The sequence below is a fragment of the Sylvia atricapilla genome, chromosome 6 (genome assembly GCF_009819655.1).
Source record: "Sylvia atricapilla isolate bSylAtr1 chromosome 6, bSylAtr1.pri, whole genome shotgun sequence".
Lineage (NCBI taxonomy): Eukaryota > Metazoa > Chordata > Aves > Passeriformes > Sylviidae > Sylvia > Sylvia atricapilla.
The window spans coordinates 28198151-28222896 of record NC_089145.1 but is presented as its reverse complement, the minus strand read 5'-3'; the positions used below and the strand labels follow the sequence as shown (position 1 = coordinate 28222896).

Here is a 24746-nt window from a genome sequence, read left to right as displayed (position 1 = left end):
CTCAGGAAGAGTATATTGCTTGAAAGTCATAATAAGTAAACAAATCTTAGTTGCAGTTTAAAAATTATTATTAAAATTGGGTTTTTTTGTGTCTTCATTGCAGTCTGGAGTCCCCCAAACTAGCAGTGATTGAATTAACTCATTCATGTAACACAAACTCTCTGAATTTAGGAGAATGTGTGTTAGGAGTACATAGAGCAAAGCAGAATAACTGCCAAATCAGTGTTGAAATCAATAGAAGTACCACTTCAGCAACTCTTAAGAGGTGTTGGAGGATTACTGTGCAGATTGGGTTTGATTGAAGTCAGAGAATGAAAAATGAGAAAAAAACAGATCACATTAACAATGAAAAAATAAATGTTTTGAGCATTATTCTGTTAATCTATGAAAGAGATTATTTTATTCACTTGCAGTGCATGAACATGCCCAGGCTTCAGTCAACTTTGAAATTTAGCTATTAACCACAATCCTTTTTTAACTGGAAAGTTATGTTACCCAAAACTGAATTGAATGTGCAGGTTTTGTGTTTTTATTTGACTGGCAGTAATGTAAGTTGTCTTGATAGAACCTGATGCTGAAGAACTTTACTGAAAATATTTTGATATTTTGTCATCAAGTATTAAGGTGAACTTTTTAATAGAAAATACTGTTTTTCTTCTTATTGCTATTTTCATATAGTACATTCTCATTGAATAATCATTGCTTTATTTAACTGTGTTTTACATTTGGAAGCTTACGAGTAAGAAGAGAAACTAAAACTAAAAGGCTTCTGCCAGCAGTATAAATAGATATAAATCTAGTGTAAAATTCACCTAGAAATTTACTTGAATCAGTGATAGGCAAGTCCTTCCAATCATTTTGGGTTTAAGTTAAAAAAGAAGCAAAAACAAGCAAACAGAACCAGTCTGTTGTAAAAGAAGTCATCTTTAACAGTGTTCTAAAGTAGGTATTTGATACTTTTAGTAGCTAATTTGTGTAAAGCACTGATCATTTCAAAAGTTTGAGGTGTGAAATGTTCTATTTTTATTTATAATTCCATCTGAAATGTTAATCATACCTTATTGAACATGTGTTATTCGAAACAGGATCACTTCACTTCTCCAGATGAATATGATGATCCTTCTGTCCTTTATGAAGCTATAACAACCCATGAAGAAAATCTAGTAATAGCACACGAAGGGGACCCTGCTTGGCGGAGTGCAGTTCTCTCCAATTCCCCGTCCCTTCTCGCTCTGCGTCACGTGATGGATGATGGCACCAATGAATATAAGATCATTATGCTCAATAAGCGCTATCTCAGCTTCAGGGTCATTAAGGTAAGCGTTGTGTACATTTCACAAGGTGACAGCAAGTTGGAGTGTATTTTAATAACTGCACCAAACGGCTGCCTCAGTGAATTTTCTATGGTTGTGTTATTGATAGGGCTGGTTCTTCTCATACAGTGCAAGTACTGTATCAGAATATCACTTCCTTCTCACTTAAAATGTTATTTCTCATCCCATTCTTAGATTTTTTTATCCTCACTGTTGCAGCCTGTGTCACTAAGTTCAGCTTGTAAAAGAAGCATATATGAGTGCTGGCAGTTCTGCAGTGCAATGCTTCATGTGCTCCCAAAGGCTTTGGTATAACACAGCAGTCACCACATGCTCTCATTGCTTCACTTTGTGACACAGCCTCTCTTCCTGGCTTTTGCAGGTCAATAAGGAGTGTGTACGTGGTCTGTGGGCAGGACAACAGCAGGAGCTTGTCTTCCTGCGTAATCGTAATCCAGAAAGAGGAAGTATCCAAAATGCTAAACAAGCTCTGAGGAACATGATCAACTCCTCTTGTGACCAGCCAATTGGATACCCAATCTATGTCTCACCTTTGACTACTTCCTATTCAGATAGTCATGAACAGCTAAAGGACATTCTTGGGGGAGCCATCAGCTTAGGAAACATCAGAAACTTCATAGTATCTACATGGCACAGGTGAGCTGCGGAAAGGAGTTCTCATTAGTATGAGTTTGTGCTCTCATATTCCATTAACTCGTCTTGCACAGGCCCAACACAGCATAATTTATAATAGTCACATGAAAATAAATAAATCTTGACTTTTATTTTAGTCGCATCAGTAGCATATGGCAACTGGTTTGGTACAGGATTAATCTCCAAGGCTGAGTAATACACCACAAACTATGTAAATGAGAGCTCAGAGGAAAGAGGACAAAGTTTAGATGCATGAACTGCAACTTCAAATCTAATGTTAGGTCTGATAATGAGAGACAATGCAACTTCTGTGCTGTATTTTTCAGTGTGATGGTTTTTGCAGTCTATAATACCATCTTTACAGAATCAGGAGTGTTTGGTAGGGCTCCTGTCTGGCAGATATTTAGCATAAAAGTGCCTATATTATTGTTTTAGGGCATGCTCATACATGGTTATGCAAGCTGTAGCTGTTCAAAATCTCAGAAGTGCTTATATGTTACATAATGCTGTATGTTAGCTCCAGATCTAGTAACTGGAATGATAAAATTACTTCTCCATGTGACCCCTGGGTAATCCAGTACAAACTCTTGCTGTGCTCTGTTTTATAGGCCGTGAGAACTTTTATTGCACTTTTGGCCCTCTGACTGTGGCTGCAAAAGCAACAGTGGCAGCTGTATGGCATTCAGAAATGTGCTTCCCAGTTCCTAGTGGTTCCAGGAGCTGGTGCCATGGTCTGAACAGTCCTGTAGCTGTTCTGATGGTTGTATTTATCTTAGACATCCACACCATATCAGAACAGAACATGCTGCTTCACCCAGAGTGCCAAAATGCCACATTTACTGCAGTCTGTGGTTGTCTCCTATTGCCATCAGCTTGTCCAACTTCATAAAATAACAGGTGAAAGCATGACACAGAACACTACTTGAATCCAAGGTGTTTATGCTTCAGGATTCTGTGTATGTCCTGAGACAAAAAAAACCAGAAAGGAGTGCTCCGTCTACTTAACTGTGACAGAAAAAAAAAAGAAAAAGCAGGAATTGAAGGGAGGAGGAAATGTGCTGTGTCCATTTCATGTCCATTTGAAGTTTATCAGTGTAAACAATGTGATAAAAAACTGTGTGGTTATGTGTACTGGAAAATGGTGGCTAACCTACTGTCTGAATGTTCAGTATGTGCTTCAAACAATTGTGAGTGTATTACTAAAGATAACAGAAACAAAATGCATTAAAAATCCAGCAAACCTTCTTTCCTTGCTAGTTTGTGTAGACAGAGATTTTGCACTGTAACAGTTACACATGAGTAGTGTGTTAAGTAGCATAAGTTTTACTAAACTGTTCCAAAATAACCAGGATGTTCTTTGAGCATTTGAGTTGGAATTTTATCACTTTATTATGCTTCACAGGTGGCATAATTTTTAAAAAGCTAATTTATGTGAGCATTTGACTTGTCATAAATAACTGTTAAGGAATAGTTGTCATGAAGAAAATTGCAATTTCTTAGAAAGCAGTGTTTATTTTCTCAGAATATGCTTTGTAAATATAAAGTCAGGTTTTAATTGATTTTAGGAAGTGCTGTGAATTGTGCTGAGTAAAGCCTTTTGCTTGTGATGAAGTATTTCTTAGGAATACTAATGATTAGGAGTTGTACCTTAACATACCATTTGCATTATGTTTCCAGACTAAGGAAAGGCTGTGGAGCTGGCTGCAATAGTGGTGGAAATATTGAAGATTCAGATGCTGGAGGTGGAACTTCTTGCACAAGTAACAATGCAACTATCAATGAATCACAGAGCAGCATGTCACAAGGAGGAGGGAATGCACCTACAGGGCAGGGACCTGGAGCAGTACAGCACCCTCCTGTTGCAGCTCATCCCACAACTTTTCCTGCAGCTCATCCACCAACTCATCCCTCCACTCTGGGTAAAGTTTAAACAAAGAAACAATTTCATACAAGTTCAGTCTTATAGCCAGAACAGGCCTTTCAGCTCTTTGGCCTGAGTTAAAAGATGATGTGATTTTATGTTGTGTTAAGCTGCTAGATTCATCTCAAACAGCTACCCTTCTATGCAGTACAAGGTTTCCAAGCAGATCTGATAAATAGCGATATAGTTGTGCTGACAAAATAGGTTAAATAACTTTTTATAATGCATTTCTACAGACTGGACCTTCTCACTTCTGTTGTATTGTTTGCAAATGCTGAACTCATCATTTTTGGTAATGTTTATATTTCTTATTTTTACAGTGAAACAAGTTCTGTTATTTGCACAGTATTCTAGCTGAATCTGTCCAAGGTTCATGGTGATCTGTAGTTAAGGAGGCAGCAAGCACTTAAGCTGAGAAAAAGTCTTTCAAACATTGCCATTACTCACAAAGAAAATACAGATGTATGTAGTTGAATGAACATGATTAGATCTATCAGCTGAGGAGAGGTATCTGCAAATATTTAGTATAGAAAAAGCTATTACATTGATGCTCATGAACTGCAGTTTCTGTTTTTAACTTTAAACTTATTAAATTTGAACTTGTTTTAAAATAGCTTTTGTGCTAACAAATTTTCTGTTCCAAACTTTCAATGTGTAATAAAACATATTAAGAAAGAATAGTCAGTATTTTGAAACATGGGCATCTGTACCTCTCTTATTGCCTTAGGTACAGTAAACTGAAGTGCTAGTATTAAGTAAGAAACTGTTAATGCGCAAAGTGCAAGACTGAAGCCTTTTTCAAGGCACTTGTCTGATAGGGATTGTGAATTGAACAGAATATGAAATTGTGAGATAAGATGAATGGAATGTGTTGAAATGTTTTGCTATGTGAGGTGCAGCAGAGATCTTCTGCAATACATCTGTTTCCTATTATATTGGTTAGACCAATCAGTTTTGCGTGTCTGTGCACTGAAACATTTGTGTGTTGGCAATCTATTGTGTGTGTGAGGCTTTATCAAACTTTCCTGATTCTGTATCTTTTACTTTTAGGCACCAGTCACAGCTCTCACTCTGTGCAGTCCAGCCTTGTCAGACATTCCCCTGCCCGTGCCTCAGTAGCTAGCCATTCATCCTATTGCTACGGCAGTCGTCATTCATCTCTCCGCACATCCACGACAGGCTTTGTGCCTTGCCGGCGCTCTTCCACCAGTCAGATATCCCTTCGTAACCTCCCATCATCCATCCAGTCCCGCCTATCTATGGTGAACCAAATGGAACCTACTGGCCAGACTGGGGTCAGCGTGCAGCATGGACTGCCCTCTTCTAGCAGCTCCAGCCAAAGCATCCCAGCCTGTAAACAGCATGCCCTTGTGGGCTTTCTAGGGACAGAAGGAGGGAGTAATGCAGCTGAAACTCAGTCAGGTGGCAGTGCAAGCCCTGCAAATCAAATGCAAGCCAAAAAGGATGACGTTATTTACAGAATCCAGGTGAATAGTCTAGAAGAACAAGTTAACTTACGTTTCCACATGCTCTTATTAGTTGTTCCTTTGTATGTTGTTGAAATCGCTGCTTAAAAATACACATTCTGAAATAGCTGGCATACAGTTTCTGTGCAGTTATGTTGGGAGAATTAATGTGAAGAAAAGGTTTTCTGGACAAGCAGCTTCCTGTGTGTTCCTTGTTTGCGTTATTTTTATGATTTGCTGTAATGCACCTCTGAGAATGTCAGTGGAACTCAGTTCCACTTCATATTTAGTTTACCTTTTATACATTACAGCATGTAAACAGCTTCATTTGCAGGGTAGAAAGCTTTTTTTTCTTTGAAGCCAAGTAGATTTTCCACAAAAGTAAGTGTAAAAATACTTGCTTTGACTTTCACATGTATTTATTCTTTGGTTATGTCCACTTCAGGGCTTACTGAACAGCAAACATTTCACTAACGACTTAATCATGGCATCCTTAATCATGTTAATCATGGCAGCCTTACTTCTTCTGTGTAAATCCAGGAATGTGTATTCTTGCTTTCTTAGCTTTTATTAGCCCTACATACATGTCTTCGGCATTATACTTGTGGGAAACCTCAAGAAGTGTATTTAAGAGGTTAGATCATAATAAACATGATTTCATTGCTGATACCAGCTCAGTTTAGAGTAATCCTTAGGAAGTTGCATCATAGTGGGCAAAGTTAAATTAATTTTTCAGGTCTGTGCTTAGTAGCTTTTGTTTGCGGGCAAGGGCCCTTTTATGAAGCTGCTTACTAATTCCTCTGTCAGAGGAGGATAAACTTGATATGTGCCCTTGGATAGTGGACTTTATGGAGTTCTCTCTGTCCTTAAATAGAATTTTTCAGGAGTTTTCTCCTGCTTGCCCTGTGAAAAGGCCAGTTTACTTCAAAACACAGAGTGGGTCTCAACTAATCTCATGCTAGTAGATAATACTTCTTCTGCCTAACAGTGAATTCCCCAGGTTTCTTTAGATATTCTCTGAGAAGTAATGAGCCGATTTTCACAGCTCATCATCACTTAACTTTTTCCTGCTACTAGACTGTGTGCTGCCAGTGCTTTTGTTGTGCCAGCTCTCCAACCCTGCTGTGAGCTAGTATAACTGAAAGAAGTGGGGAAGGGAACCAGAGCTGTTGCTTCAGTGAACTAGCATATTGTCAGCTGTGTCTGAAACCACAGCATCATTTCCAAATTCAGTGCTGTTTGGGCTTGGAGAGCCTGGAGCTCAAGTTTCCGACCTTGAAATTGGTCAGAAATCCATTTCAGTGGGTTAAAGTCAGTTATCTGGAATTACACAAAAGATTACAGTTTATCTGTTTCTTTTAAATTTTGGCTGAACTAACAGTCAAAACTCAATTCCTACTTATAGTTAATGGATCCCAGTCAAGTACTGGAAGGGATCAACGTGTCAAAAAGGAAAGAGCTGCAGTGGCCAGATGAGGTGATACGGCTAAAAGCTGGAAGAAACAGCTGGAAAGACTGGAGTCCTCAGGAAGGCATGGAAGGCCATGTAAGTTTTGCTTGGAAGTTGACAAGCTAACTTTGAAAAAGGCAGTGTCTTGATTCTCTGGTAGTCTGCCTGTATGTCCATGCAAAGATTGATGTAGTAGGTAAATTAGATCAGCAGCAGTCCTCAAAGTAGCTATTGCTGGAAGAGCAGGTCTCAAATCCTAATTTGAGGCAGAAATATTTCTGCAACTCTGCAAAATATGCAGGATGATGTTTCAAATATTGTCAACCACCACTCCTTTCCTGCCTTCTTTCAGCTTGTCATGATCTCTCAGGCATTGCACTCATTCATCCAACATTCATTTTCCTTTCTTTAAACTGTCAATCCCTGAACAAATAAAGAAGATCAATTCACTAACAAGTCCTTAATTGAAAGATTAACAGTAGTTGGTTTTAAATTATTATCATCAAAATAAAGTCAAATAAGATTGTCTTTAGATGTCTCTTTATTATATAATAGATACATGATAGGTGTTTACTTTTCTTTAAGAAGGAAGTCTGTTTTAACTAAAACTTGAGAAACCCCATGACCTGAAATTCCGTCTGTCTTTTCCCTATGGATGTTACATCTGCAGTTTACAAAAATTCACTGCATTGGCTAGAAAACTTATTTTCCAATTTAGGCTCTTTTTATGACCGAAAACCCCAGTGTGGTCATCAAAGCTTTTTGTTATTTACTGTGATGTACTTTTTTTAAGATCTTGATGTCTGTAAAGATTCTCCAGTATTCTTTCAGTGGTAGAGGGAAGAGTCACTGACACTGTGTCTACATTTGTTTATCAATACAGCTGTGTTTTCATTTGGAATAGAGCAGTTTTGAAGAAAATTCTTCAACTGTTTACCTCAGCTGGAGGCATTATTTATAAATTGCTTTTAGGGATAGATTTTGCCATTTGAAAGTCCACATCACTGTGGATATATGTGCAAACTTCAGGTAATAAATGGAGATGTGCGAGTTACACAGTGTACGCTGTATCTACCTTGCTGTTGCATTTACATGAAGAAAAGGGCCTTGAAACACAATTATTCATGGAAGGAATCTACCAGAGTTGACAGTTCACTCTTAGGACAGTAGAGTTATGTTGCAGGTAGCACCTATCAGTAGAATGCTGTTGCAAACATTCTGTTATGTTGGGTTTAGACATACTGTTGCAGATCAAGAATGTGGTAAAGATGGTGAATGTAAAAGGTTATACTGAAACATGTCCTCTTGCATGGTATCACTGCACAGTTTTTTCCAGGAGTTTATGAGTGCATTTTGTGAATTGCAGCATGCTGACATGTACAGTGATCGATGCTATTAGGAAGATTAAAACAAGAGGATTTAAAGGTCAGAGTAAGCTGTTTTTCTGAATGCCTCTAGTCTATTTTTGGTAGAGCATATAAGACAGGTTTTTTTAGAAGAGCATCTTTTAACCTAACAAGAAAGAGGGGGAAAGCACCAGATTATCCTCTGTGTGTGTGATTAGGAGGAAAGGATTTAACTTGATGACATGATTTCCACTGTCTTCTTCAGCTGCCTGTGGTTAAACATACTAGTAGCAGTAAAGCTCTTAGGACAGTCTTCCCTTTCTGATCTTGTGGCTGTGGGCCTTTCTGCAACTAGGCAGAAATTATTCTTACCTGCTGAGTTGCTGCTCATTAAGCAGTTTACCTTATGTCTGCTCTCAGTATGAAGTTCAGCACTGGGTAGTTTAAAACTTTGCTGCTATATAGAAAAAAAGCATTTTTCCTAACTTAGCTTTTTATCTTGCTAAGTATGCAGTGCAATGTGTATATGAGGCAGAAAGACATTATAAGGTTTCTTCAAGGAAATTACATTTAACAGTCCTCTTTGGAATGTAGCTACTTCTTCCAGGTTTTGAGAGGACATGCCTAGCATTATCCTTCTATGATACATGATACTGGGGTATAGAAGAACCCTTTTCCTCCAGGAGATTCTTACCACCTCTTGACTATCTAGTGACCACTAGATACATGTACTAGATTTGGTACATTTTGCATGTACCAAATAAATGCCAGTCATGATAGAAGAGATGGTAAAACTGAGTGTGGCAATATGGCAGTGATGAGTTTCAATCTGTGTACATCTCTTCGCATATACAGTTTTTAAGGAGCCGTGGTATTGATGCCTGTAGCTATCTCAAAGGCATCGGTGTGAAATTGAACAATAAGGATGTAGTACTTGGGACTTAATTGGAAAACTTTTTATTGTGTCTGGGGACAGGATGTTCCTGATCTCATTCCATACAGGAGCTTAAATTTATATGGGCACACTTGGAAGTCAGACTTGAACGATGCTTAAATATCACATGGTTGCATCCAAGAGGAACTAAAGATGCTGTGCTTCCCTAGCTGAAATGCTCTCCCTGTATCTGGGCAGCATAGATCTCATGCAGTGGGCAAAGCTAAGTGTCCTTCACCAGTGTTAAGAGAAATTGCCAGCTGTATATGATGAAGATTAAGTCTGATGAAGGTTGTGGTTTTCTGACATTTTTTGTCTTTATATCTTTAGGACTCTTGAAAATTTTACTGCTGTGGAATTTGTAAAAATTAGTTTTGCTTGCTTTTTGACTTACTTTGTTTTGAATTAAGGGCCCTTTTACCACAGTTGGAAGATTTTAGATAATTCTGTTTCTATGAAGCTGATGATACTTATACCTATGTTAATGGTATAAGTTAATGTTAAGGAGCATCCTTATGGTTCCTTTGGGGCACCCAGAAGTTAAGGGTGTGTTTTTAAGCAGGCAGATGAGCAAAGACAGACAAGGTACGAAAAAGGGACCTCCTGGCAGTCAGTCTCAGGCACAATCCTTGGAAGTAGTGCATGAAAGTCCACTTGAATTCTGTAGATCCAAGAGAGTATGGTACAAGAATTTGTAGCACTGTTTCTGAACTTTGTAATATTTTAAACTTAAAATTATCTTTGAATAACTTGATTTAGAAGATCAACCTTGAGTTCACAGTGCATAGATAACAAAATCAGGGCAAGAACTTTAACTTGCAAGAGACAGTAGTTTACACCTGACTCCTGGTAAACTGCAGTCTGTGCTGCACAACACTGAGGTGTTTTAAGATTATTAAAAATCAAGCATCAAAATATCCCAAATCTATGTGTGCACTTTTTTCAGTTGCTACTCACTTTGGATGAACTGTTTGGTTCTGATTCGGGTCAAGTTGTTCCTACTCAAAAAGTCAGACTGGCTGCTTTCATGGTTGTAAAAGACCTACATGTGATTTTAAGTTGCAGATCCTCAGCAGGACTTCAATGTGCAACTTATCTGTGGGTATGCTTTCATTGAAAAATGGGCAACTAAGTCAGTATAGCACCTGTATTTTTTGCTCCGTTGGCCCTGTAAGGGTCTTGAGTTATCAGTCTCAACTTTGATATGACAGCTCTCCCTGTGGAGCTTATGTTTTATTATACTTTGGTTTGTTTTTTTTCCCCTCCAGGTGATTCACCGCTGGGTGCCTTGCAGCAGAGATCCAAGTAGTCGGTCACATATAGATAAAACAATCCTGCTGGTTCAAATTGAAGATAAATATGTTGCTGTTGTTGAAACTGGAGTCCTTGAACTTGGGGCTGAAGTGTAAATCTCTTTGAGACTGAAACTTCCCCTTCTCCAATGGTTCAGAAGAGAGAGGGGTCCAGAAGAAGCAGCTCCCGGGACATGAAACTTTGGTCCGGTTGTAGGAAAGGACTTGAAACACAGATTTGTCTAAGTCCCTTTCCCAAAATAAACAAGTGTAAGAAATTTTTTAAGTTGTTAGCTGCTGAAGAAACACTTGCATGAAGGATAGATTTGTTGAGACATATCTTTTGTTTATAAATTTTGTTATGCATTGCGTAATGCTTTAAATCAACAAACTTTTCGGTTCTAAGATCAGAGCACCTCATATTTTTCTAATTGTTTTGCCAAAAATTGCCATGTCTTGTCACAGAGTGCGTGGAGTTCATCCACCTTATTTTAATGAAATTGACTACAAACCTTCAGTTTGGTGAAACAGTGTAAGGGTTTCAGGTGTGGCAAGAAGAGACTGAACAGATGTATAGATTCTTATTCCTTATGAGGTAAACATTAATGAGAACTGCACTAATTTTTTTACAGCAATGCACTAAAAACAACCCTGAGATTGCTGAGAACATTTATTTATATATATAAATATAAGTATATAAAATACCATTATTTAAATTGCCTTTGGGATTAATCCCCTCCCTCTCCATATACATGTTGATGGTAAGGGCTGTGCCATGGGTTTGGTTCTATGTTCTGTATTTCATACAAGTGCATTTGCTGCATCCTCTTCACAATAAACGGTAAAATAACAAATGTGTAGAAAAGCACCTGAGTATCCCTGTACTACATCAGACTTTACTGTGGTAGCAGTGGTACCTCAAGCCTGTACAACATGCCTAGCTTTAAAGTGGGCCTCAATATGACTTTCTATCTGTCTTCCCTTCACTAGCCATGGGTTCTTTGCTTCTTTACACCCAGAGCTGGCTGTGTTGTTTCATTGGCTCTTCTCTGGCAAACACGGTGGTTTTAGTTTTGTAGTGGGAGGTGCAGGTCCATGATTACTTAATGGATGCTTGAAGGTTATTTTATTCTATCCAATTTTAAAATAAAAAACAGCAACAACTCCCCAAGCAAAATGAGAAAACAATCCAACAAAACTTGACTTCTGCTTTTAATGATCTTTTATAGAAGGCACAGCCCTAAACTTGTATCACTTTTACCACCTTGCCTTTTCTTTCCCTTTAGTCTTCATTCTTTTCTATGACTTGAATTTTATTTTCTGTGATTATATATTCTATGTAAGTGTAATTTGAGTATTTATAACTGTGAAGTTGAATTATTCATGTGTTACATATCCTAGGTTTATTGTATTTTTTTAAAAGTGTGTATTCAGGGAAACAAGTAACTCAGAACTATCATGGGAGCGTGAGAGGGAAACTGGTTTGTTCTTGACTTGCAGTTCCTATGACTCACTTTTCTTAATCCGTAAGAAAGAAATGTACCTGTTGTGATTGTTTCCTGTTTCTAACCTGTAATTATATAGGACTCTGTGGGGAATTTGCATACAGATCTAGCTTTTGGGAGCAGCCATCTTCTTCCCAGTCACCTCCACTTCTTTATATGTGTTGTAACTAGGAGAGACTTCTGATATACCACAGAGGTTATTATAATTAATTCTCTGACATCAGAGAAACATTGTCCATTACGTACCTAATGTAAGAGCGAAATTACATGGGATAAGGCAAAAGGAAGAAACAGCTACATAAGAAACACGGGTATTCCAGCTCAAGTCACTGTATGCCATCTAGCCATGGAAGGGTAAGTCTGTGTGCCTGGTAGCTACTCAATTCCTGTTACTGTTCCTAGTGAATGATACTGGGACCTCTCTTGCATCATAGACTATGCAAATTCATCCTCAAAATGCTGTGCATCTAAGAGTTGTATATTACTATTCATTTTATTCATACACAGTCCCATTTAATCATGGTATAAATGCGCAGATCTGCCACCCTTGAAACTATGTGAAACAGCAAAATTATTTATCATATGTATCACATTATAGAATTCATCTCCTGCATATGTGAAAATGCATTACAGTAGGTGAAATTTCTGTAGTGGTCTGGTAACGCTGCTATCAGGAATGAAGAAAATGTGTAAGTTTTGAATCAAAGGCTGTTTAGTTAAGGTTTTATTCTATGTCCTTCCCTTTAGGTAAATACCTGTTTAATTAATTAACCTTCCAGGTTTTCTGTGTTGTAAGGAAAATTGCTTCATTTAAAAGGGAGAAGCTTGTTTGAAAATAAGCCCCTATTTGACATTAGTTGCACAGGATTGTTTGTTTGTTTTTTTTACCTTGGACTGAAGCCTTGTGGTAAACAAATGACTGAAAACCAAAATATACAGCTTAGGATCTTTTTGCCTTTTTTTTAAAGCTGATTGAAACAACTTTCAGTATGTTAACTCTGGCTGAACAATCTCTCTCTCTATTTGGGGCAAGGTAGGGACAATGTCCATTGCTGCTAAAAGACATGATCGGAATTAATGGCTTGATAATGTGGAAATTTCAGCGCATATGTGTATCTGCCTGGAATTAGATTGAAAAACAGCAGATAGGGGGAGAGGTATTTTTTTTAAGGGCAAAGAGGATTGATGAATATTTCTATTTTTTATAAAACATAAGGCTTTTGGTGTGCTGCCTTAAAGAGATGGATTTTAATGTGGACAGCTAACAGGTTAACACTTCCTTTCAGATATTCTGCTAACATATGTTGTGAAGCCATTCACATAGTGCTTATACCTATTCCACATCTGCTCAACAGAAGCCACCTAGTTGAAATTTCACTCTTCCATAAGGCTTTGGAAAATTAAGTCTTGAAAGTTTTTCTTGAACTCGTTAAGATTCATATGGTTGTATATTGGTTTGTACGGTTTCTTTGGTTTCCAGTGCGCAGGTGACAAAAATGTTTGTTTTCTTTAACTCAGAATCACATAGAATTAACTAGGTTGAAAAAAACCTTTGAGATCATAGAGTCCAACCTATGGCTGAACACCACCTTGTCAACTACTAGACCATGGTACAAAGTGCCACATCCAGTCTTTTCGTAAATACCCCCAGGGATGGTGACTCCACCAGCTCCCTGGGCAGCCTATTCCAATGCCCCAATCACCCTTTATGTGAAGAATTTCTTCCTGATGTCCAGCCTAAACTTCCCTTGGTGCAGCTTAAGACTGGGTCCTCTTGTCCTGGCACTGGTTACCTGGGAGAAGAGACCAATCCCCACCTGGCTACACCCCCCTTTCAGGGAGTTGTGGAGAGTGATAAGGTTTCCCCTGAACCTCCTTTTCTCCAGGCTGCACAAGCCCAGCTCCCTCAGCCCCCTCATAGGATTTGTGCTCCAGACCCTTCACCAGCCGTGTTGTCCTTGTCTGGATGCATCCAAATATCTCAGTGTCCTTCCTAAATTGTCCAAAACATGACACAGCACTCAAGGTGGGGCTTCACCAGTGCCCAGTGCAGGGGGACAATCACTGCCCTGGTCCTGATGGCCACACAAGCCAGGAGGCCATTGGCCTTCTTGGCCATGTGGGCACACTTCCCCACAGGGTATACCTGTGGAAACCTCTGTTCTAGATGGTAATTGTTTCATCTTTTGTTTTATTTTCTTGGGCTTTGTCTTGATGTATAATATTTTTCTCCTGTTATAAGTGTGAGAAAGATGGGTATTTTCAAATTAGTCCTCAGTCCAAATTGAACCTTACCATAGAGCAGATTTTTTTAGATCTTTCTAGACTTTCATGAAAAGAATCTTCACAGATGTTTGCTTTTATTCTGTCCCCCTTGCATTGTGATGTTCTCTTGCCATAAGAACATTCCAGTCAAGTCCTACTGTTGTAGCTTCCAGGTAGATCCCAATCCGTTTTTTCTCTGATTTCTTTGGAGGTGGTATCTGTGTGTACATATTTAAGGAGTTCTTCCCTAAAACACTCAGTTGGAGAAAAGGGCTTGAAACCCCATTAATCAGATAATGTTAATTAGTAAAAATGGCTACTATATGATGTTTTAAAACCTTTTCCCATTTCAGTTCTCCATGAAATCTTTTAAAATGTTCTGATTAAAAAACCCAAAAACCTAGAACTGTGTATGTTACACCACTGATGACACCTAGACTTCTGTGCTACTTGCAGTGGATGATACTAGTGCTGGATTCTGGGGATTTCTCTCGTGGTCCAGCATGTGTGAAATGATTTCAGAGTTTGGGGAAGATGATGGTGATGATGATTTCTTGAGGTAATTCCATGTAGGCTGAATGCTACTACAGCCACTTTGCCTGGGACATCTGGCCTGTGTCTGAGTGGTGATGTCAGTTTTCTGGTCAAGAGTACAATTACCACCAGTTATTCCTCATCCCACAGTCATATTGCATTTGGGGACTGAAGAACTCTTTGAGAAGCCTGGATGACTGGTGAGATGACAGATGAAGGCTTGTGGCACAGGTCCATAAAGCTTTGTCTGAATTTGGGCAAGGAGGGGAAGAGATCCCTTATGATTGATTCAGCTTTCTCTGATAATGCACACACCATCATGCAACCTAGGAGCGTAGATAACAAAGACACTGCTTTAACGACCTTTCTCAATTACAGAACTGTCCATTTACAAAATGGAGCTGGATAAATTGCATTTCTTACCATTAACAATATTATTCAACTTATATTGGATTTGGGGTTGTACCACCACAGGTTTTATGTACTTAATTTTATTAAGGAATTTTATACCTATTATATAGGCATCTATTCTTTTCTTGTCTGGCTTGCTATTTGATATTCTAATGCAGTACATTCAGTGGCACTGGACTCTTTCAGAAATTATACTGGTAATTCCTGGTGCCTTAGTAAAAACTGGGTACATAACACCTTGGTGGAAGGTAAAGCATGTGACTTGTTTCACCCCAGCATGATATGCATATTTCTAAAAAGGTGATTAAGATGGCTGCCCCAAAAGATTTTGGGAGTATACCTACATCACTTGGTCATGAACATTTGAATATTAGCAATTTTTATGACTTCTGGTATGTACAGTTTGAATAGATAAGCCCACTACACTTAGGCCACAACTTTGAAAGATGGCAATCAAATAGCTGGATATGTAACTTCTTACACAGATGCCCCTGAAAGCTGGACAGTAGCTGCTGGTTAGGGAATGGAGAGAGGAGTAGAGCATAAACAAGAGGATGGCTTTGGTTTTTAATGGACAATGAAACTATATTTTGCCTCTACCAGCAAACGGTTACCTTGCCAGGGATAGGGATATATGTACCTGCGTGTCTGTGAGTGTGTATGTGTCTGCGTGTGTTATTGGAAACAGCCTGTAAATATTGTAGCTGTTTAAAATGGAAAAGGCAGAGAGTTTTTTTGCAACATGTTGCAGCAAAAGGACAGTATTGACAGTGGAGAAACACTGAGAAATAAAAAAACTTTTTTCACTTGTTGTCATTTATTGCACCATTACACTTTCTTAAGCTGTCATTCTCATAAATTTCCTATAAGGACTGTTTTAAGTTTACTCAAATCATCTTTTAATGAAGGATTCTCTTGTTTAAAACTTGTCTTTTGCAGCTATGCAAAGAATAACCTCAGCTATTCCTGTTTTACTGCAAGCATCATCCCTGTTTTCATGCTTTTGTATAAATAAGTAGCACGTGCCCTCTCTCCTACAGTTAAAAGGTCTTTGTTGAAGCATTTTCTCTGTCAGTGATTTCCCTTCCCTTGAATGTTTTTCAAAGCCCAGAACACTCTTGTACTGTCTTCGTGTTCAGTAATTTTTCATTCATCATACTTAGCTGGGAAATACCTTACCTAGTGTAATTCTCTGCCATCCTTGATCTGATAACCAAGAGCAGCATTGTGTGCAGTCCTCATGATGACTGTGCTTACATGGAACACTTTTTGATACAGTAATACTAGTTTAAAAATACTCAGCTGCTGTCTGTCCATTCTCTCAAATATTTCACAGTTATATAGAGGCAACATTATCTTGCCCCTTAGGGTTCGAAAAAATCACTTCTAACATAAACAAGGGTGATTGGACGGCTGTGTCTTTAAAGATTGGATGTTTCCTTTATATAAAACCTAAACAAAGCATTTGCAACTTTTCTTCTGCTTGCCTGTGACACTTGACCCATAGCTGCTTCAGGCCTCAGTTTAAGAAGAGAGGAGAACACAAATAGAACAAGTGTTCCTAAAGAAAAACAACTTTTGTTTTTTAAGATGAGCAAGTGAGTCTCAGTGAAAAGATGAAAAATTCTGTAACTGTGTTTGTAAGAAGCAGCTGAGCTTTCAGCTGACTATATCAAAAAAAGAGGAGCAGTGCTTTCAGACTGATTTAGGGATAGCAAAGGGTAAGGCTGTTGCTGTAGTCCACCCTTTCTTGCCGAAGGCCTGCAGCTGGTAAAAACTAGGGAACCAGAGCCCTGGTTAGTGGTTGGAGGCTATTTCTTAGGGTAGTTTGGCCTGAGAGAAATTCAGTTCACTTACTCCAAGGCAATGTATCCCTGTGAGCCTATCTAGGACCTGGGAGCAGTGTCTTTGCTTCTACGATACACACCTGGTCTGGGTGAGTGGAATGCCTTGTATTGCCGAAGATGGTCCTCTATCCGATTTTTAACCGGACTTCCACTGACCCATAGTTGTGTAGAAAGACGATACGTGGGTATTGGCACTCTTTAGCTCTCCTTGGCTGAATAAGTTTATGTGGATTTCCCTCTGTTCGTCGGACAGAGGTTTGGGTTTCTCTCTGCGCCCCCCGCGGCACAGCACCGTGTGCGGTGCGGGGCCGGGCCCGTGCCGCGGCGGGCCGCCAGGGGGCGCCCGAGCCCGCCGGGGCCCGTGTGAGGGACGGCGGCTGCCCAGCGCCCGCTCCGCCCGCTGCCCGCCGCCCCGCTCCGCCCGCCGCCCGCCGCCCCGCTCCGCCCGCCGCCCGCCGCCCCGCTCCGCCCGCCGCCCCGCTGCCCCGCCGCCCCGCTCCGGCCGCGCCCGGCCCCTGTGCCCCCGGGAATGCCGCTGCAGTGCCGCCCTCACCGCAGCGGCCGGCTCTTCCCGCTCAACACAGCCCTGAGGCCGCGCTGTGGGCCGCCCCGCGAACCTGAGCGGCCTCCTGTCCTTCCCTCTGCTCAGGAGCCAGCGAGGCTTGAAGGAATTTGACTGCTTGATATTTTTTCCTCCCACTATTTCATGATGTCTAATAAGATATCTCAAAGAAAGGAAGACACCCACCTAACCAACCTATTTTCTTTCATGTCAGTGTTCCCATGGCCAGGGGAGTAAGAAGAGGGGAACAAATAACAAGAAAGGGGGAGACAAAGATATTGGGGGAAAGATGCATGAGGAAAGAAAGGCCACTTTTGTCTTTCCAGAAGCTGAAGGAGATGGAGTAGGCAGCCCCAATATAATTTTTCAGCCTCTTTCTAGTAATCCCCCTATGTCAAAGTGAACCAGAGGTGGATTCCTCAAAAGTGCAAATTAATTTGCAATGTATTCTGATTTAGCAGACATCGGTCTTAAAAACTACTAAAAAAAAGTCATAATGGGCACCTTCCTTTTACTCAGTGTATTGCATAAATTATGGTGCATTGTCACACTCAGGTAAAATTGCACATTAAACCTTGGTTAAAGGGCACAGTGTTCTTGCCCCCTTGTGATGCTGGGAATGAAATGGCTGCTGTTTCCACATGTTTCCACAGGAATGCATATCTAACTCCTCAACCCAAATAAGTATCCGTACTGCAGCTGCAGTAGAAATGTCAGCTGATGAGGATTCTGAGTAGCCTCTCCTGCTTGTTTGGACCCCACATCCATTCTGCTGTGGCAGGCATTACATGATAGCTTAGAGCAGTGTACAGTGACCTTGCACAGCGTTCAGTATCTCTTTTTCACTTCAGCTGTGGAAAGAAAGCTTGGGACCTGGGCATTTGTGAAGCTCTCCTGCTAACCTACCTGTGCCATCTGATGCATGTGCCAGAAAAGGCAGACAGGAGATTGTTGCCAGGAAGTCAATGCTGTCTTTGTAGAACACAATTTTTACCTTACTAGTGGAGCACATTTTACATGTGCCAGCAGTGGCTGACAGGGACAGAGAGACCTTAGCAATGTTCCCCAGCAACAGGAATTGTTCCAGTCCTCTTCCTTTTTCACCGTGGGAGTATCAGAACTTTGGAACAGACCAGCTCCCCCTTCCCTGCACTGTCATTGCTGTGGTACAATAACTTTTTCTCACTTGTACTGTTTGTGTTAACCAGGACCCGGAGCAGTCAGCTCTCTGTGCTCCCTGACTTCCTTTGAGGGAGAAAGCCAGTGCCCTTTGCACCATGTCCTTCCTGGCACATTTGCGAGCTCTGCCCTTCACTCAGAGGTGCAGAAAGCAAAACTGGTAGCAGCTTGTCCCTCTGCAGGCAAAAAATCAGCAGCTGACTCTGGAAGAAGCAGCACTCAGATATATTCAGGGCAATTGTATACCACAGCGTCACACTTCTTGTCATTCTTGTTGTTTGCCACTAATGGAGAATTTTGGTCCATCGGTGTTGTGTACATCTGTAGCAAGACTGGGCTTGTTTCCTCCCCCAGAGCTGCAAAGGCCTTCTTCCCAAGCTTGATTTCCCAGCTGTGGTAGAGCCCAGAGATTCTATTTCTTACCTCCTCAGGATCTTTCCTATGAATAACAAGATAGCCTCCTTGCTGCACCCTGGTTTTAGTGCTCTTGACTTACCTTTACCTAAGGCTAGGAAACCTCTGGGTGGTAGCTTCCTGCAGCACTCTTGTCACTGAATCTATGAAAATGATCTCTGAAAATTATTCTTGACTGTGGCCTGCGTAATCTGCTTTCCTGGTACCTTACATTAATTAAAAAAAAAAAAATTGAAAAATGCCTTGTACTTCAAGGTAGGTTAGTTGCTGTCAGGGAAGTACCTGGGTAAGGTACACCTCACTGCCATCCAGGGGGCCTGCTGCTGTCCCACCCCACAACTGCACATGCTGTATCCACGTCCCCCCAGACCCCTCTGCTTGTCCTGCCCACCAGCACACTTGACCACAGTGCCTGCCAGCCCATTTGCCTGTTGCCAGTGCCCAGGGAGCTACATCTGAGGTCTGAGACATCCTTTCTTTTCAGTTTGGTGTGATGCAGAGTGCATTAAGACCAAGGAAGCCAGCATCTGTGAGAAGAGACAGCCCTAACATAATGCGAAAGTGCCTCTACTGGTGATACTTGAGTCAAGTGAGCAGCCTGTGCATTGGCAGGACTTCCATCTGTTGTGTGGACCCACCAGCCCAGGTAAGGATTAGATACCACCTGGGAGCTTGCACCTGGATAACTTGTACTGGTTGGGTACCTGCGTGGGGTAGCGTCATAGGATGGCTTGGGTTAGAAAGGACCTTCAAAAATTATCTAATCCAACATCCCTTGCACAAGACCAGGTTGCTCAGAACTCTGTCCAGCCTGGCACTGAGCAGTGCCAGGATGGGTCATCTGCAACTTCTCTAGGCAACCTGTTCCAGTGTCTCACCACCCTCATAGTAAAGAATTTCTTCCTAATATCTAATCTAAACGTATCATCCTTTAGCTTAAAATTGCTGCTCTTCCTCCTTTCACTAGGGGCCTTGTTAAAATGTCTCTGTCTTTCTCATAAGCCCCCTTAATACAATGAAAGATGAGGTACCTGCTAGGCATGAGAAATCGGGGGCTCTAGACATCAGAAACAGCAAAGCTGATCAACAACCAAGACTGATTTCAAACAGCCAAGCGGGACCTGCCTGCGGGGTGATTTGGTGAAAGCCCTGTACATCTCTGCCTGAGCCTCAGCACCCCTTCAGCCTTGCTGCTGCAGCCCTTGGAGCCCTCAGTGTGTGCCGGGTGATCCCTGCGAGCACCAGCCCTCCAGGGCCTCGCCTGGCGCGGTGCAGCCCCTGGTGCGGAACGGGAACTGCAAGTGACCCGTGCAGTGAGCAATTGGCTCGGAGCGCAGCACTGGCCGCGATTCCGAGCTCATTTGTACGTGATGTTGCACTGCACAGCTCCCGAACTGTTTTCAACACAATTGATTTCCATTATGGAAAATGCGTTCCCCAAAGGAGACGGCTGTGGCGATGAGCGGTGACACAGCGGAGCTGGGCTTCATCTTGGGCACGAAACACATCATGTAAATACATATCACTGTCAAGTCTGGGGGAAGTGGTGCTTTTTCCACTGCTGTTCCAAGTCCAAAAACCCATGGTCACCCTTCTCTGTGGCCAAGGAACTGTCAGCACCACTGGAAAAATGGGGAGGCAAACAGTGCTTTGCTTCTCTCATCCCTGGTTACTACAGCTCCTCAGGGGTGGGAGCCCCCCTGAGCTTACTGTCACCCTCTTCCATGCCTGGTACCCCCACTGCAGGAATGGGGCTGAACGCTGTGGTGCTGCCCCTGTGAGGCCTTGGCATGGTGATATCTGGAAAACTGTGTAGGGATCATTCTCCCAGCTGCCGGTTAAGGTTTTGGAGGCACACCATGACTTACTGCTAAGGTATTCTCTCTTTTATTATTCTCTCTTTTATTAAGTATTTAGCAGTGGCTGTTCTAGAGATTAGTGGAGAATGACAGGGAAAGAAAACCCAAACCCCACAGATGACTTTTACATTCAGGTTTGGTGTACCAGTACTCCTACACCCACGTTTCTCTCCCAACAGGAGCCAAATTGCACAGCCTTATGTAACCAGCTATATAAAGAGTGCCTTGAAGGAAGCTGAAAATGCTGCCTAGCCCCCACCCCCAGCACCTCCTGCCCTCCTCCAGGTATGTGGGCTTCCCACAGCCCAGCTGCCCCCCAAAAGGGACCTGCAGCCTGAGTTCTGCTGCTTAAAGATGCCCAAATGCCATCTCTGTGTGTGATGTGCCCAAGGTGCATCTGTCCCTATCTGTGCCTTGGAAAACTGCCTCTAGCTCTAGTGTGTCTCTGGCTGAGGTGTTTCCATGGTCAGTGGTGGGGGGATGGAGGACAAGGAGAGGGAGTTTAGACATACCATGCAAAGCATAAACTGGGCAGTGTGTTCAAGCTGAGAGCCTTTGCTTGCCCAGCTGCAGAAGGCATTTTGGGCAGGGGCAACAATCATTCAGCCTTGTGGTTTGGCTCTTGGACCTTTCAGATTAGTGCAGAGGCAGTTCCAGTTTTGCTAAAATGTTCCTAGGACTTAATATTTACCATAAATGTGTGCATATGTATCTATACAGACACTCCTGAAATGAAGACCGCCTTACAGAGCTGTGCCCTGGGATGTCTGCAGCAAACCAGGCAGCACACAGAGATTTAGGCACAAGGCATGTGGGTTGCATGAGTAGGAAGCTGGAAGAAAAATGTAGCTGTAACTCAGTGCTCCCACCTGAGCCCAGCTTGAGGATTTGCTACAGGGCGCTCACACCTGCACTACAACTGCCTTTTCATTTTCATCCTGAAAATGGTTTGCAAACAATGCCTAGGGACAAGCATGGCTTTACTAGGTCTCTCTCTCTTTCATAAACATGCAGATGGCTCACCTTTCCTAAACTGTACTCTAAATGTTTTCCTCGCAGCTCCAAATGACACTTGGGAGGATGTGAAAGGCAGCAGTGAAGGGAGCTGTGCCTTCATTGTGCAGATAATTCCAAAACAGTCAAGTAAAACACATAATTGCTTGAGCAAGAGCTGCTTGAAATATGAATTCTAACTCAGCTGGCAACTGCTGTAGCAGGGGCCAAGGATGCTGTGGGAGAAGGTGTCTGTGCAGAGGTTAAAGCTGAACAGCAAGGCACGGGGTGCAGGATTGCTGTCAAAACTCTGCTGCTATCGTGACTTTCGGTTAATTTAGTTTCTACCTCCCTTTTTGTGCCTTCTCACAGATGAAAACAGTTTTATCCACCTCATGAGAAAGAAGTGTTGTGGGAGGCAATTCGCATACATATATATGTATACATATATATATATATATATATATATTTATATATATATATGTTGTGCTATAAGATTTTTCTAATACTGATGTGGATGGAGGCTTCAGATTTTTCTCATTTTTGGGGGGGAGGCAGGATTTGTGAATTAACTCAGTCAACACTGACTAGAAGCCAGCCAAAAAAGCAGCCCAGCTCCATGAATATCCAAACTGTAAATGTAGCACCTTTTCCTACAGCAGCTGAGCCACAGCTCTGAGGTGGAGGCCTCTTTGCAGCCCGTGCACTTCACAGGGGTCAGGAGAAAAGCCTTTGGAGTGATATATTCATGCCATGTGCCAGCACAAGTCAGGTTGCCTGTGACAGGGCTGCAGAAAGGAAAAGGGTTTTCTGTGAGAAATACCTGCCCAGGGGAAGGGGGGAGATGCTTAGGCTGTTTTCACCACAGGAGCACTGCCTCATGAACTCTTTGCTCTGGGCCTCCTTCCCTGTATCACTGCTTCTCATTTTTTCCTTCACCTCCCTTGTTGAATTTTGCCATAGGCTACATTCAGCGCACAAATCTGGTTTTTTTATGTTTGTACAGCTCCTTAGACAATATGGCCTTTGAACACTTATGGTAACATGATTATTTTAGGGCACTGACAGCTGTTCAGATTTCCTTTATAGTATTGTTTAGATCCTTTTTCTTCAAATGTGAAAGTATTGCTAATGCAGGCTGTGCTGGTAATGCAGACTCAAGTTAGTTTATTTCAATATGTATGAGATTTCTTCCAATGCAATATGGGAACCTTCCTGAAGTAGAAATGAGTCATTACTCCCTCATAAACCCACTGCAGACAGTCCCCTCCACTGGCAGCAGCTTGGAGCCGTGTTATGCCACTTGCAAAGAAACGGCTCTCTGTGTGTCTCTCTCTGTTTTTCTTCCTCTCCCCCTGCTGCCCCTGGCTTTCCACAGTAATTGCCATTCTCCTCCATTCCCATAAGTACAGGGAGAGCTACAGGAAATTATATTGCTAATTAAGCTATAGAAGAGAATACAAAAGCCCTAAACTATAAATACTCCATCTGTGTTAAAACCGGGTGACGTGTATTGTCCTTGCTGGTTGGAAGCCAGTGCAGCCAAGGAGCTAGGCAGACTGTGGGAGCGGGCAGTGCAGGCAGCACAATCTCAGAGAGCCTGACTGCTCTCCCCAGACTCAAGTCACAGCATCACCGCAGCAAGAAATCATGATCACGAGCAAAGCCACGATTGCGTGTTATCTGGCTTTTCTAAATACAAGCTGCACCAAAGTACAGGTGATGCCTGTCAGGATTTTTATATAGCATCAGGCTCAAAGCAGCAGCTTTCTAGCAGCAGCATAGTCCGTGGTGATGGGATGAAGCTGGAAAGCTGCTCACAGCCTCAGTAGCAGAACCCCCAGCAAAGGTGTGCAGTGGTTCATTAGTGCACCCCAGGCCCCTCTGCACCCCCGCACATCTGGGCCTGCTGCATCTGCCCGGAGCATTGCCCAGGGCACCGCCTGCTGGTGCCTGCTGCAGCTCTCTGGTGCCCAGCTCATCCACACCCAGTACCTGCAGGTCCTGCCCGGCTGGTGGGGCTGTGGGGCCTTCCAGAGGATTATTCCTCAGGGCAAGGGTGTGGGACGGGTGCCTTGCTGGGTGCCATTCATTGCCTCTGAACACCCACTTTCTTCCTGGCACTGCCATGCACGAATCTGTACTTCAGTCATCGGCCGAGTTCCTGCCTCTAAATCCTGGATTCGTGCAGAGGTGTTAAAACTACTTCGTGTTATTTGGTACTGAGGCAAGTGGCTGAAGAGGGAGAGTGCGCTGGGAGTGGTGCCTTCTGCTACTGTACCCACAGGCTGCACCCCGGCTATGAGTTTTTCTTTACAACCAAACTAAGTTACGTTTGGCAAAATCCACACTTTTTGGTTTTGATGGAATTTAAGATGTTCCCATTCTTCACAGGCAAGAGACTTAAGAAAAATACTAAATATTCAGAAAGAAACAATGAACCTTGATAGTGGGTGATGCTGTGTGTGCACAATACTCCTGCTTTCTATGTCATAGATATAGGAACAGGAGCAGAAATGTGATCCACAAAAGTACGTACATGATACTACTGGCCACTCACTACAGGTGTTTCAGTTTAAAGTCTCAAACCTCAAGACTTGTGCCAAGATGCTGTGTTGGCAACCGGTGAAGAAGTTCATACCCATTAACCAGAGCTATTGCAGGTGCTGGCAGCACTCCGTGGCCCTAAAGTGGTGCAGACAGCACAAGATCAATTAGCTAAAACACCTGACTCTTTATCAGACAGAGGGGGCCATGGTGATGGACGCTCATATAAACTTGTGCACAACTAGGCATTGGTT

The 24746-nt window shown here is 42.0% G+C and overlaps 1 protein-coding gene across 8 annotated transcripts in view; it reads left to right on the top strand.

Annotated features, from left to right (window-relative positions):
- Positions 1 to 15898, top strand: part of PCNX1 (pecanex 1) — an 89409-nt gene extending 73511 nt beyond the window's left edge. For all 8 annotated transcript variants that reach the window (XM_066321324.1, XM_066321323.1, XM_066321318.1 and 5 more), the window contains 6 exons: positions 1086 to 1316; positions 1696 to 1970; positions 3645 to 3886; positions 4939 to 5375; positions 6760 to 6900; positions 10353 to 15898. In XM_066321324.1, the coding sequence (XP_066177421.1) occupies positions 1086 to 1316; positions 1696 to 1970; positions 3645 to 3886; positions 4939 to 5375; positions 6760 to 6900; positions 10353 to 10493 (1467 nt within the window). In that variant the 3' untranslated portion in view covers positions 10494 to 15898. The remainder of the gene's footprint in view (positions 1 to 1085; positions 1317 to 1695; positions 1971 to 3644; positions 3887 to 4938; positions 5376 to 6759; positions 6901 to 10352) is intronic.
- Positions 15899 to 24746: the final 8848 nt, after the last annotated feature.